Source organism: Papio anubis, chromosome 4 (genome assembly GCF_008728515.1).
Source record: "Papio anubis isolate 15944 chromosome 4, Panubis1.0, whole genome shotgun sequence".
In the NCBI taxonomy this organism is placed as follows: Eukaryota; Metazoa; Chordata; class Mammalia; order Primates; family Cercopithecidae; genus Papio; species Papio anubis.
In genome coordinates, this window is record NC_044979.1 from 107,244,856 (window position 1) to 107,259,799 (window position 14,944).

General features: G+C 45.4%; 2 protein-coding genes across 9 annotated transcripts in view; both read right to left on the reverse strand.

Moving 5' to 3' along the window:
- The window catches only part of ELMO1 (engulfment and cell motility 1), a 620,389-nt gene that overhangs the window by 604,790 nt on the left and 655 nt on the right, over positions 1-14,944 (reverse strand). The window lies entirely within an intron of this gene.
- Positions 10,222-14,940, reverse strand: LOC116274680. The gene is made up of 2 exons (XM_031666024.1): positions 12,959-14,940; positions 10,222-11,660 (listed from the first exon to the last, which is right to left on the reverse strand). Exon 1 carries the CDS (start codon positions 14,703-14,705, stop codon positions 13,776-13,778), a length of 930 nt encoding a protein of 309 aa, XP_031521884.1. The 5' UTR covers positions 14,706-14,940; the 3' UTR covers positions 10,222-11,660; positions 12,959-13,775.

Here is a 14,944-nt window from a genome sequence, read left to right on the forward strand (position 1 = left end):
AGTGCTTCTGTCTACAGACATTTACTGAGTACTTCTTATGGGCTCAGCCTGGGAACACCTGCCATGAGCCCTCCAGGCTACTCAGGGAGAAGGACATGAAACAGAGTGTGAAACAGCACGATCAATGCCAGCACAGGGAAGCACTTCATGTGTCCAAGGAGCAAATGCCAGAAGTCACGGAAGGTTCCCAGAGGAGGTGACCATCCACTCATATCATGTGATCCAGGCACTTCACTCACAAAGGAAGCCAGGGGCCTCTCTCCCCCAGCCCACCAAACTGCCGGACACCTCTGGCATGACTTCTGTTTTGCTTGGTGTTTCCCCTTAATATTCATTTCAACCTGATTTCACCTGATTCAGAATTCTGGGGTCTTATGCTCACTTGCAAGGGAAGAATCATGAGCCCACCTTATCCCTCACTGATGGCTTCTGAGCAGTATTTGAAGACGGGCAGTACTTGAAGACCCAGAAAGCAGGGTGCCTCAAGGAAAGCCCCCCAAAAGCGAATTCTTCTGGTGTCCCTGAGTCTTTATGTCTCTGAAAATAATTCCCTATTTTGGCAGTCATGAACTAGTCTCTCCCCTATACATGCCCTGTCTCCTGCTGCAGGGGGCAAAATAAGTAACACCTACAGAGGGGCTTCTCCTCTCCCCTCCTCATCAGGCCAGGCTAACCCACCCCCTCAGAACCCCTGCCTGCCCCCAAATCTCATCTGGGACTTATGAAACAAGATTTTTATTAAACGGCGACAAAGATGAAAAGTAAAATATCAGAGACACACAGAGAGTGAGCCACAGATCTGAGAAAACAGCTGCATATGAAAGGATTAGAAAATAAATGAAAAAAGTAACTCAAAGGATTTAGAATCCATTTCAGGTGCACTGGAAGAAAATCCCCCCAGGATTGGGAGAACAGATCCAGGTTCAAACCTGGGCAATAGGAGGTTCTAAGGAGGTTCCATCCTCTTCTAGCTGCCTGATTAGGTGGTACCTTGAGGTTTATAATTTCTTTTTACTCACCACTTTCTAGGATGATGCTTCTTGAAAGAAGAGAAAAGTGAAGTCTGGGACCACGTGCACTTGCATCACCTGAGAGGCTGCTAAAAATGTGGTTTCCTGGGTCCCCAGTGATTCTTAAGCATTCTGAAGTCTGAGAACCACAGAACTAGGTACTTCATCATTCCTAAGTGGTTGCATTACCCATGCTAAATCACTCTTTTAAATTGCTGTTTAAAATTTAAAGAAGATACTAGTGGCTAAATGGATTCTTTTAGAAATGGTTAGATTCTAACAGGAGTGATTGTACAGTCACATTGTGACCAATTTTAAATGATGTAAAATTTACACATTGAAGCCAGAAGGATCTTTTCAAAGCATAAATCTGATCACGTCACTCCCTTGGGTAAAACTCTTCAGTGACTTCCCTTTGCCCTTTTGATAAAAGCTCAGCCCCATGATCCCGATCAGCCCTCCTCGCCAGTCTAATCCACGGCTGGAGTGCTCCCTGCCTCAGGCACTCTGCTCCCCAGTTCCTGCAACATCCAAGGTCAGCCTTTTACACAGCCTTCACGTGCTAGTTGTCTGTACCCAGTAACATTCTTTCACCCTCCTCCCTGACCTCCCCGACTACATTAATCTCCCTGTTGTAGGCTCCCCCAGCATCAGTAACTTCCCCCTTCAACAGCCCTTAGCAGAGTTCAAACATCACACTTATTCGTGTGATCCTTTGATCAATGCATACTTCCTCCTCTAGTGTGTAAGCAGCCCGGCTGTTGTTGAAATCAACAACAGGCCTACTTTTCTCTCAGAAGGAGGCTCACCATTGTTTACGTATCACCTAGTACACCACACAGTACACAGCAGGTGCTCAATAAATACCTGTGAATTAACAAATGAATATTTCCGTTTGGTCCAAGTGCCGAGGTGTTTACAACTAATTGATCATAACCAGTTACGGATTTCTTTGTTCCTTCTCCACTACCACTGCTTCACTTGACTAGCCTTGAAAAAGAAAAAGGAGAAAAATAAAGAGTATTTCCGAATCAAATGCCGGAACAAATTCAGGCACACAGTAGCAATTAAGAATTTAAAATACTCTGATCCCTTTCCTGAAAGTTAAAGGCAGCGGTCTCTCCCCAGCCAAGGATTAAAGTCCTATGGTGGTTTCCCTCCCCCTGCATATGATCCAATACTCTTCAAAGCACTTATCACTTCTAATGGATGGACCAAACTATTCCTAATACAACTTCTGGGTTTCGAAAAGGTGAAACTCAACATTAAAACTACTGTTATGCCATTTCTCTGGGCCTTGCTTTGATCTAGTCATGAAAAATTGCCTTAAAGATATATGTTGAGATAAAAACAAATCTGAGAATTTTCACAACTTCTTGTATTTTCAGACACCCTCATCTGCCCGTCTTATCATTCCCAGGTCCAGACGCCGAGTCTCAGACTGTTTCGTTACACACTTGCACATGCTAGAATTGTTAGCAACACATTTGAAAAGATTCAACATGGCCCTAAACCAGTTGACAATAATTAGATGACAACGCTTGTGACAGTGGAAGGTTGTCTCACTGGGTATATAAAGAAATCTCTATTACGCGCTCTTCTCTCTACCACCCTCAGGCAGTCAGCCACAGCTGGGGTAATGCTTTGCTGTCCCGATCGTGCTCTTTTACGTGCTCCTGAGGCAGCAAATTGTTCACCATCCTTCACCAAGTAGCTCAACTCAACATAATGATGCAGTGTAACAGGTTCAACCGAGGCAAAAGTGACGAAAACTTGGCAGCAGGGGTATGTACCATATGGTATGCTGCAGAAAAGAGGGTATGGTTTTGAGTCTATGTGAAGTTGGGCAGCCAGCTTCCCAGACACCTGAATTTCCTCATCTGTAAAATGGGTACATGTTTGAAATCACTTTTAAGCTGCTAGATATTTCGGTATGAACATAACTCTCCAGTGAGTTACTGTAGATCATATTTCATTACTAAGTCTTCTTATGGGTCTTTAAACATATATTTACCACTGGATTCTATTTCAAGGTACACACCAATCCTGATATATAGAAAAGAGGCGTTGCTACACAGTGGACACTCTAGCTGCTGAATAACCCATGTTTACCACTCTCCTAAGTAAAAGAAAGTGACCAGAATTTTTTCACACTGAAGACTGTGTATTTGTCAGGTCCAATAAAGATTTACATACAGTCATTAGACAAGTGATTTTCATGACTATAGTAATGGAAGTCAAGGTGGAGACCAAAGGACATCATTTTCAAAGCACTAATTTGGAGAAGCAGTTTCTGTTTGGCACATGGCTGTCTGACACCCCTACTTCTATCCAGGGCATTTTAGTGTCTAGATTAAGGTTTCTCTCTTTTCAACCCACTCCTTAAAAGCTGTTACTAAGTGACTGTTTAATGGGTACATGAGCTACTGCTTAATGAGCTGGTGTGCTTGTAAGCTAGTTGCTGCCTTCCTGAAGAAGCAGTAAGTGGAAAAAGCACCCAAACAAACCGGCCATAGCCAGAGAGAATGATTGGAAATAGAAGCAGGTGGCTTCTACTTAGGTGGCCATAAAATGAATTGTCCGATCCAGGGCACTTTGAAAGTGAAAGCTGGTGTAATTGAATGTGCTGGGACAATGGGGCCACACTGGGTCTATACACTTGGGACTATAGACATTCTTCTTTTATTTTTCCACTTTTATCCCCAGGATAATTTCTAATCTGGTTGGCAGCTTGATCATCTGGCTCAGATTAAAGAAGGAAATGTAACACTTTACAACCACCCATCTGCCAATGAACATTTCAGCAGTCCCCTACTTGGTGGAAGGTTCCTAATGATTCAAAAAGGGACATTTCCAAAACACTATTGGACCCATTGACCCTCTTTTACATGTAACATAATCATATGAAACCCAGTTCAACTGAATGAAAGTCCTGCCAATTGCTCCTTCACTGTTACTCCAGTGACATGGGGTTTCTCCCAGGGCCCCTGTGCACACTTGGACAAATGCAAACAGCCCCAAAAGCTGGAATCAAGAAAAGGGAAAGAGCTCCAGTGGAGCCATCTCCATTCTCTCCCCTCAAAGTAAAAAAAAATTAATAATACAATAAAACAGTAAAATCTCAGGTTAGCTCAAATTGAACTGGACATATATCTATTTAGAAGAGCTTTCGCTTGAGAACCCTAAATTGCTAACTTGAGTCATTACGTCAGTTATTTTAATTCACAGTCAATCATAACTCATCCCAGTCTGTATTTTAACAGTTGGTACTTCTCCTGTACTGGTTTAAGTTTCATTTTTATTTAACAAATAGTAATCATTCATACGTATGAGGTACGATTGGATGTATTGATACATGCATACCTAAGGAATGATCAAATCAGGCAAATTAACATATCTATCACTTCAAATATTTAGCATTCCTTTGTGGTGGGAACATTTAAAATCCCCTCTTTTAGCTGTTTTGAAATATACAATATATAATTATTAACTATTGCCACCATGTTATGTAATAAAATCATCAGAACTTATTCCTCCTGTCTAACTGAAACTGTCTATCTGGCTTTGACCAACATCTCTTCTTTCCCTGCCAACCCCAACTTTCTTCTTGTTTTCTTGAAGAAAAGACATATTAAGCAAACTAATTCTAGTCAAGACTTTAGGAGGAGTTACCTAGGTCACTTGAAGAAAATTAAACACAAAATGCATGTTTTTATATGATTTTAGCAAGATAGTTTAATAAAGAACCTGACTAGAAACTACTGAATCAGTAATAATAACCTCAATAATAATAGCAAACCCAACCCAATGCTTTTAGGGTACGCTACTTTACAATCATGATTGCATTTAATCAGCTCAGCTACTCGAAGAGGTAGGGACTTACATTACCTATATTTGAAAGATGTGAAAACGAGGCCAAGGAAGGTCACTAACTTACCTGAAGTCACCCAGCTGTGTACTCAACAGGAGATCTGAACCCTCCATTAACAAGTGTGTGCTTATGTCGCTTTAAACCACAAAGACTCCTTTTCCTTTTTCCCAAATCCAATCAGTTAGCAAATCATTTAATTTTGTCATCAGTATCTATAGGCAAACACGGTGTGTGCAGGCCTGCCCATCTTTCCCTCTGTTCAGACTCTGGCTGGCACCCGCTGAGGGGCTCAGGCTGGAAGGTGGGGGCTGGGCAACCTGTCTCCAAGTTTCATTGGCACAGCAAGCACACTGCTTTGTTTATTTATTCATCTGACCAAGACCATGTATTTACTTAGGCAGGCCTAGCAGGAGCTCCCATCTTTCCCCTGCCCCTCCCTCCAGCTGTATCATCTAATCTATCCTCCAGGTTGCTCTCACTGGAATCCCACTGCATCTTTTCCTTGCCTAAAACCCTTTGGCTTTCATTTCTGCTCAATCCAAATGCCCAGCTCCTGGGATTGTTGATGTAAAGCCCCTCCAGACTGTCCTCCACCACCCTGATTGCTATATTCCCTGGACGTATCATATTCTTTCTTTTAATACTCAGCTTTCCAGATCTTTCTCAAAAGTCACTTCATTTGTGAACACCTACCTCTGTGATCTGCAATCACGGTAAACATACCTTTAGCATACTGTTATGACCATCTCTTAACAGATCTGCCTCTGTTACAGCCCTCCCTACCCCTTCTCCACATATGGAGTGCCCAGGCTACAGCATACAAATTGCAAGCAAAATGGCTGTAGAATGACTGAATGACTGAATGAAGCATTATGATCAGGGCTATAAGCCCAGCAATAGTTTGGCTTGAAAATATTTATATACGTTTCAAGGATAAGCCCAACATCTGTTTTTAAAATATATTACAATTAAAAAATAAAGCTTTGCTGTGCTTCTCTCATATAAACCCAAGCAAATGTTTCTCAAAAACCTTCAGCTGGAGAATGGACAGTAATTGAGAAAGTAGTTCTAATGAGTCAAAGTCGCTTCCTGGCAGTGCAGTAAGCCTAGAGATGATGGAGACATATTCATTCCTTGACAAAATGCTTAATTTCATGTGATTTGTGCTGACTTACTATAAAAGTGACAGCACTGGAGAAAACAGGATTTAGCAGCTGATATAATTGTTTCTTTGCTTCTAAAGGCCTTTCATTATTAGGAGAGCTGCATGGGTGTATGTGTGGTGTGTGTGTGTGTCTTTCTCTCTCACACACACATATGTACAGCACATTTATTATTTAATATATCAAATAATCCGTCCCATTCCCCCAAACCAAAATTTTTGAGTAGTGGTCACTTCCCAGAGTGGTCCACAATTGGAATAAGTGAGGCACAGGTCCACTATAAAGAAATCTAGGGGGCAGGCACAGTGGCTCACATCTGTAATCACAACACTTTGGGAGGCCAAGGCAGGCCAATCACAAGGTCAGGAGTTTGAGACCAGCCTGGCCAATATAGTGAAATGCCGTCTCTACTAAAAATACAGAAATTAGCCGGGCGTGGTGGCAGGCACCTGTAGTCCTAGCTACTCAGGAGGCTGAGGCAGGAGAATCACTTGAACCTAGGAGGTGGAGGTTACAGTGAGCCAAGACCATGCCACTGCACTCCAGCCTAGACAACAGAGGGAGACTCTATCTCAAAAAAAAAAAAAAAAAAGAGGCTGGGCGCAGCAGCTCACGCCTGTAATCCCAGCACTTTGGGAGGGAAAGGCGGGCGGATCACGAGGTCAGGAGTTCGAGACCAGACTGACCAACATGGTGAAACCCTGTCTCTATTAAAAATACAAAAATTAGCCAGGCATGGTGGTGGGCACCTGCAATCCCAGCTACTCAGGAGGCTGAGGCAGGAGAATCGCTTGAACTCAGGAGGCAGAGGTTGCAGAAAGCTAAGATCACGCCACTGCACTCCAGCCTAGGCGACAGAGCGAGACTCTATCTCAAAAAAAATCTAGGAATCTGTGGGGTGGGGCGAGTTGGGGGGTGGACAGGAGTCAAGTAAAAACCAGCCTGACTGAGTGTTATTGGAATTCACTCCTCACTTGACCAAAAATGAGCAATCTGACCAAACTCCTCCACTAGCTCTACCTCCCAAGCCACATGCTTTCTGAGGGCCAAGGGTAAAGTCAGCTGTGGTTATGCATTTGGGCTAAAGAGGCCAAAAACAGAAAAAAAAATTATTTTGAAATGGATTACTCTTCAAAATTAAGGGTAATTGTGTGTAGCAGCCTGGAAAATACAGCTCATCTAGCTCTGCCACTGAACCCCACAGCACAAAACTCTGGTGCTCTAAGTGCAATTCTGAACTGAAAAACAAAAAACAAAAAAAAAGGCACAAAGGGCGGAAGGAAGGGTGGAGGGTTGCTATAGGGCTGGTGACTTGTAAGACGGCAGCTGCCTTGGGGAGTGATAGCTAGTCTATAACCCAGCAATATTTCTATGGCACTTAAGCCACTCGATGGTATTCTGGACTACGATAGCAGCCAAGCAGAGAAGGTAAATAAAAGGCTGACAGATAATTGCATAAGAAAATTAACGTGGCAAGATTAGGACAGAAATCTAATGGACAAAGTGGGAAAGGATTTCGCATAAAGCAGTACCTTGAAGGCTTCTCCTTGACCTGCTGCAATGTCCTGGTCACACTAATGGAATATCAATATCTGTTACTATCCAACTAGTCAAGGTGGATTTGACAAGCAAAGGAGGAGGCACTGAACTCACTTAACTCATTCCCACACAGACATTTCCTTTGTCTTGTGACAAAGGCCTCTGAACAAGCCAAGCTGAGCTTTGCTACCCACCTTCCTCATTTCATTTATCTTATTGCCATTATGTAAAGTCAAGGCAGTAACCAGTGGTCAGAATTCAAAACCTTGTTAAGAAACTGAGACAAAAACTCACTAGTTACAGTGTTTTTCAGTCACAGGTACTAGGAAGAAACATACATGCAAACGAAACTTGAAAAACATTTGGATTAGAGAAACAATTGCAATATAGGAGGGAAGAGAACTAGAAAGGAAACTTGGAGAGCTGGAGGAAAGAAATGAACATAAAGAGTGAGTCCTCTCATTTGTTAATACACCACCTTAGACTCTAAGGAATAACCAGTAAGTAGAAAAGCAGGGCACTTATAACTGCTGTTGAAAGTCTGGACTATCTGATAACACACAACTGGTCTCACTAACTCAGGAAGACAAAGCAGCGGTTCTCAGCCTGGGGACAGGAGAGTTGATAGGACAATCTGCAATACCTGGAGACATCTGGGGTTGTCACAAATGAGTAATGCTACTAGCATTAGTGAACAGCAACCAGGGAAGACAGTAAACATTCGACAGTACACAGGACAGCCCTTACAACAAGGGATCATCCAGCCCGCAATGTCAACAGCACTGAGGCTGACACTGCCTGAAATAATGGGTTAGTAAAATGGCCAACAGCCTACAAGTAGAAAAAGAACTGTACAAGTAGCCTCAGCCTCGCCCAAAGGAGAAACCATCCCAGTCAAAGGACTCCAGTCTCTGGTTTCCTTAGTTAGTATGAATCCATCAACAAGAGAATTAGCAAAAGTTATGATAAGCTAGAAAACACTGTCAAGTATATTTCTCTTCCAATTGGTTCCTTCCCAGGTGGTTCCATGCTTTTGCCTTCACCATGACTCATCCAGAGAGGAATAATGTTGGCTGAAGAATAGATGCCCATTCTTCTTGGCAAATACTGTTCTCATTTTTTATTAATAAATTGCATTCTGGCTCATACGCTTCAATATCATGAAGTCGGTTGATGGGCATACTGTCCCTGAGAGAAGAATCCATTGACTCTCAAAATTAAGGTCAACTTTAGAATGAGATACCCAAAGAGAAGGATTGACTCTGAAGAACTAGGACTCAGTGGCAGCAGAGACATCCCTGGATACCATGGCAACCCAGGGCACATCCGTGTGCAGGATATACAGGAGTGAAGAGCCTCTCGGGATGCCACTGAAGCATAACTCCACATGGGATCCTGGCCTCAGAGGCTGGCAAGTCCAGGGAACCAACAAAAGAAGGAACTAACCAGCGCAGACATCACGGTGCAGCAGAAAGAAACAACACAGTAAAATGAGTCAGAAAAAATGGGTTTAAGGCTCAGATGCACTCTCTAAGTATCCTTGTGACATTTCATTCTTCCAAGCCACATCTGTAAAATGGGACAACAATACTATTCTGATTGTTCCCCATCATTTCCAAAACAGCATCCCCAGAGGAAGGGTATGTCAGGGCACAGAGAAACATGTCGCATTGATCCTGTGACTCCAACTCCACCAAGAGAATGCTTTATAGGGCTTACCTGATTATCATTCCCTTAAACCACCGCTCCTTATGCAGAGTACAACCCACTGAACACATCGCAGTCCTATAGTCTAGCAAGTTGTGCCTTTCCAGTGTTTTCTACTGATGAAAGTTTTGTTTCCTACTTTAACTGTTATAACTAAAGCAGTCAAAACTGTAGCCTCAATTCCTAAAATTGAAGCTCCAATAATAAATCTGTTCAGATTCTGGAAATCAGTGTTTGTGGGGGCCCGGAACACTGAGAATCATCTCCTTCTATTTATACATGTGACTAATTTCTCGACTCAGCACTATGCCAGTTTGTTACTGTAGTTAATTCTGTTTGATGAGCTAGCATTTCTTCTCCCACACATAGTCCTATCTGATACTTAACTGTTCATCCCACCTCAGGCCAGTGACCAAATTCTGCTCATACCATACCTGCACTTATATTGCAACAGGTTAGAAAACATAGCACTAACACACAAGTAGTTAATGTAATCAGGAATCCCGATATGGCTTTGCAGGCTTTAGTTCTGGCTAATATGGATAAGTTCCAATTGTTAACACTCAGACAACCCAAATTATCCAGGGAACTGAGCATTGCAACCAGTGTGTGCACTGTACATACAGGCTGGCTTTCCCAAACCTAAAAACGCTGTGCTGGCATACTGGAAGGCTTTCGTGGCCACACACATGGTCCTGAGAGCCACACCCTGTGGAATGACTGTCCTTCATGATCCTTTTATTGTGGGCAGTGAAGAAGTTCTCAGACTTTTTTTATTTTTAAGAGATGGGGTTACCCACCTCTTAACTCTTTGTCACCCAACCTGGAGCACTGTGGTGCGATCACAGCTCACTGCAGCCTCAGACTCCTGGACTCAAGCCACTGTCGTGCCTCAGCCTATCAAGTAGCTGGGACTACAGGTGCATGCCATCGTATCCAGCTAATTTTTTAACTTTCTGAGAGATGTGGTCTTGCTATGTTGCCCAGGCTGAGCTGTCAGCCTTTGACTTTCTTCTTTCAACAGCCAATCCAAGGCCAGGTCAGCTAAAATGCTTCATCTAATCATGCATCCCAGCAGTGTGGCTGCCACCAGAAGAGATTACAACTGTCTTCATAATTAGAATCATTCATATGGGGAACACTAAATGTAAAATGTGAAAGAAGTTGAGCAGAGTAAATTTCCAAAGACCTCAAAAGTTCTAAACTAAAAGTTGGTGAGAAAAGGGGATAGCCTGTCGATTTTATTCTAAGCAAGGTTAAAGAGTTATTGCAAAGGGAGCTACTGCCTCTCTGCATCACTAAAGTGAAAAGCATGTCACTTGAGTTTCTAGTTCCTCCAAGATGGCAGCATCAGGGCCTAGCACACTGGCAAGTTCTACAAATAGCAGCATTTTTAAAAGTTAAGTCAACAGCTGACAGAACTGCATCTGGTTCAACATTTGGAAATAGCATCTCTTGCAGGGGGATTAAACCAACAGTATTTTGTTAATAGGAGATCGCTAAGTATTTCTTAAAAGGATAGCCCTCTAGAACATCTTCATCAGAATCCCTGGCAAGTTAGTTAAAGATGTAGTTTTCCCCAGAATTATTGAAACAGACTTTAAAAATCGTTACCCACATTGAGCAATACTTTGACATGAAGACTGGGTGTCTGTTTTATGAAATTCTGTTTTCCACACCACTTTTCTCTTTCATGTTTTAAACTGCTGGTCTTGGCCTACTAAAGTGATACCATGATCCACTCATGGGTTACAACCCTAAGCTTAAAAAATACTTCTCTGTTTGATTAGAAGGAACCAGAACTAGAGTTGCACAATTAGTAGCAAACACTCCAGGCTTTGTGATGCAGAGAAGGTTTATTAATCCACCACATTTTCCAAATTCAATAGAATGTCTTATAAACCAAATTATCTACTTGGATGGTTTCAGGCACCAAAAAGCGTTTACCAGCTTGAGCTACAAACCTTAATGGTATCCACTGTCTTAGATCTAGAAGGGAAATGTTACCTCCATAGGAACGATCACCTTTAACCCTTGAGCATTAGGCAAGATGATGAAGTAAGCAAAGTGTGTGATCAGGTGAGCTCCTTGCCTCACCCCCAGCCACATCCTCTGGCAAAGACTTCAAAGCCCTTTCCCCACCCTCCCCACCCACTCACACCAAACACCCAAAGGGGGTAAATTACTTTGAAACACTCAAGTATTACCTTCTTTTCAATACAGTAATTTAGTAAATGTTCAAGACTTAGCTGCACCTGCAGAAGACCTTCATGTTTTCTCACTTTCATTTTTCTTCTCCTAGGCATTTCTCATCTCCCCTGCATCTGCCACACAGTCTCCCTTACAGCCTCCTGTCTTCACTTCCATATCCTAGGAGAGCAGAATGGGATACAGTAGATGCCTCTGACTTCAATCCCCTTACAATAATGCCCTTCTTCCTAGGCGAAAGCAGCACAGACTTCTTTAAAAGACCTTCTCCAAGGAGAGTGATGAAACACCAGATCTGGAATGGTTATGTGGGTTTTTTTTGTTTTGTTTGTTTTTGTTTTTGTTTTTTGTTTTTTGTTTTTTTCTTTTTTTGAGACAGAGTCTCGCTCTGTCGCCCAGGCTGGAGTGCAGTGGCAAGATCTGGGCTCACTGCAAGCTCCGCCTCCAGGGTTCACACCATTCTCCTGCCTCAGCCTCCCGAGTAGCTGGGACTACAGGTGCCCGACACCAGGCCCGGCTAATTTTTTGTATCTTGCTTAGTAGAGACGGGGTTTCACCGTGTTAGCCAGGATGGTCTCAATCTCAATCCACCCACCTCGGCCTCCCAAAGTGCTGGGATTACAGGCGTGAGCCACCACGCCCAGCTGGTTATGTGTTATTAAGTGCACTGGTTGTGTAATCTCTCAAGGAATCACCCCTCTGTTCCTTTCTTCAGGCTGAAAAGGGGAGGAGTCTACTCGAGGCAGAACAGGGCCTAAAAGAAGAGTGGCTTGGCATGGGGGAAAGGACGGGGGAAGAAACAAAAGCCCATTACCTGGGCTTCTCACTTGCACTAATGCTGCAACATTTTCCTGGTATATTTCCCTGGTGGATCTCTCCCAATATAGCCACCTCTCCTTTAGTCAGTCTACAAACACTTATTGAGCACTGAAGTCATGCTAAGAATCCATCTAAGTTCTGGAGCTGTAAACAAGACAAGGTAATCACTACCCTCATTGAACTTCTGCTCTAACAGGGAGAGAGACAATACTCAAATACACAAATGACTGTATAATGCCAGGGAGTAAAAGGTACTAAGACAAAAAACTGAGTAACATAAGAGGCCCAGGGAATGTCTGGCTGCTATTTTATATATGGGGTAGCCAGGGAAGGCCCCCTGTAAGCTGACAGCTGGGCAAACACCTGAAGGAAGCAGGGGAAGTCAGTCATCTGGACATGTGGGAGAAAAGCTCCTCCTGTAATTTCATGGGCAAAGGCCCTAGGGAGAGAACTCAGTGAAAAAGAAGAATGTGAGACGGTGAGGGTGCCTGCAGTTACCAAGGACAGTAAGCATGGCCATCACTAGAACTGCCCATCTTCTTGCCCAATGACTGCTCCAGGCCCTGAGTTTCCCCAGACTCCCATCCGGGTCTGCCTCCCATCCGGGTCTGCCTCCCAGCCTGCCCCTCCCTGATACCTACCATACTTCTTGTTCTCCAGTTCAGTACCCTCCTGACACAACCCCTCCCCAAGAGTCACAGCAGTCCAGGTCATTTCCTCACAATTTACCAACCTAATAAAAACAAACAAACAAAACAGAGTAGAAAAAAGGCAGCATCCACATTTAACCACAGCCTTCCAGAGATAGGAAATGTACAACAGTAAAGAGTAAAGCTTCAAAAGGTCAGCTATAAGAAAAATTAAAAGTATGCGATGTGTCTGCAGGGGATGTGGCCTCCTAACTTGCCATTATTTTCCCCCAGATCTATAAATCGGGGGACAATAATCCTTGAAACAACCTTGGAAAGTAGGCATGGAGGTGAGATAATGTGAGAACCCAGAGGAGAATCTGAGAACCCAGAGATAATATGGGGCCAGAGGAGACAACAATAACAGCTGCTGCCAGTCTTTGCAATCTCAAAGTGATTCTGAGAAGGATTATATCCCTCTATGTCCCAAAGTTGGTCGCAGGGTTTTGGTATGTAAATACAGGTCATTAATTACCTTTATAGAAGCAAAAAAGAAACACTCAGATATTCTTCCATAGCCTCATCCCCAAGTCACCGGCCGCGCCCAACAGGGAGCCTCCGCCTCTGGAGGCCCCATCCCCTGCCTTAGGTTATCTAAAATCTTAACCATAACGAATTAGGCCCGAATCATTCACGGCCAACGCAGTTGGGAAGCCCATGATCCAGCGCGAGGGGCATCCCAAATACGTTCACTGGGTCTCGGGGGCCGTCCAGGGGCTCTCAGAGCTGGGTCACTACCTGGGACCAAGCCTGAGTCTGGTCCTTTAGGTCAAGGCAGGTCCCGTCCCGCCTCCAACTTCAAATCGCCCCCTAGGCTGGAGAGGGTCACTGGGCGGGTAGTTCCTGGCTGTGCGGTAACACTTACACACACACACCGACAACACCCCCCCACACCGACAACACCCACCCCACACACACACACACTTACACACACCGATGACACACCACACACACATACATACGCGCGCACACACACGCGCGCGCGCGCACACACACACACACACACACACACACGCCACCTCGCGCGCGCTCGCGGCACAGCACCGACTTCCCAATCCCAAACACACGCGCGCACCCCCGGGACAGCTGAGTTCTGTATTTCCTCTTCCTCAAAAAGACTCCGGCGATCGCGGTTGCCACTCTCCGCTCCGATTCCCAGGCCCCCGGCATGCCGCCGCCCCCTTCTCTGAAGGCGCGCCCGGTGCATCCCCTCTCCGAAGCTGAGATTTCCACGAAGCTCCACAAAGCCCCCCGCCGCCTCTCCCGGTCTCAGCGGAGACCGCGGTGTGTCCCTGGGAGGAGAGTATTTACAACCAGAGCCTCCGGGGCTCCCGGCTGCCCAGACCGCCCTCTCCGGCCCTCCTGGCCCCCATCCCTCTGGCCCATCACCGCCTCCTCCCACGAGCGCACTCGCCGGGGGATTCCCTCCCATCCCTGAGTGCAGGAGAAGACGCAGAGTCCGAGCCGCCAGCCGCTTCTCTGGCTCTATAGGAATCTTGACTCCAAGGTCCCAGCCCCACATCCCCCTTCCCCAACAACCTCGCGCCAGCGTCGCAACCCTCCGGCGCCCCCCTCCCGCAGACCCTGGTCGAAACGTCTCGGCGGGCTCCCGGGCCCCGGGCCCCGGGCCCTGCGCTTCATCCCCGGGCGCCGCACCTCCAGCGCCCCCTCCCTCCGCTCCCACTCCCACTCCCGCCATCCCCCGAGCTAAGACTTCCCCAATTGCAGAGCGCCCCGACGCGCCCACAGCTTTCACCCTGCCGAGCGCGGCGGCCACCCCCGCCCGAGCCGCGGCGCCCCCAGGGAGGAAACAAAAGTGTCTCCGCGGCTCCCGGAGTCCCCCGGAGCAGGACGGCTCCTCCCGGCCCCAGTCCCGGCCCCCTCCCCTGCCGCGCCGAGGTCAGGAAGTCGGGGCGCGGCGCCAGCCCAGGAAACTTT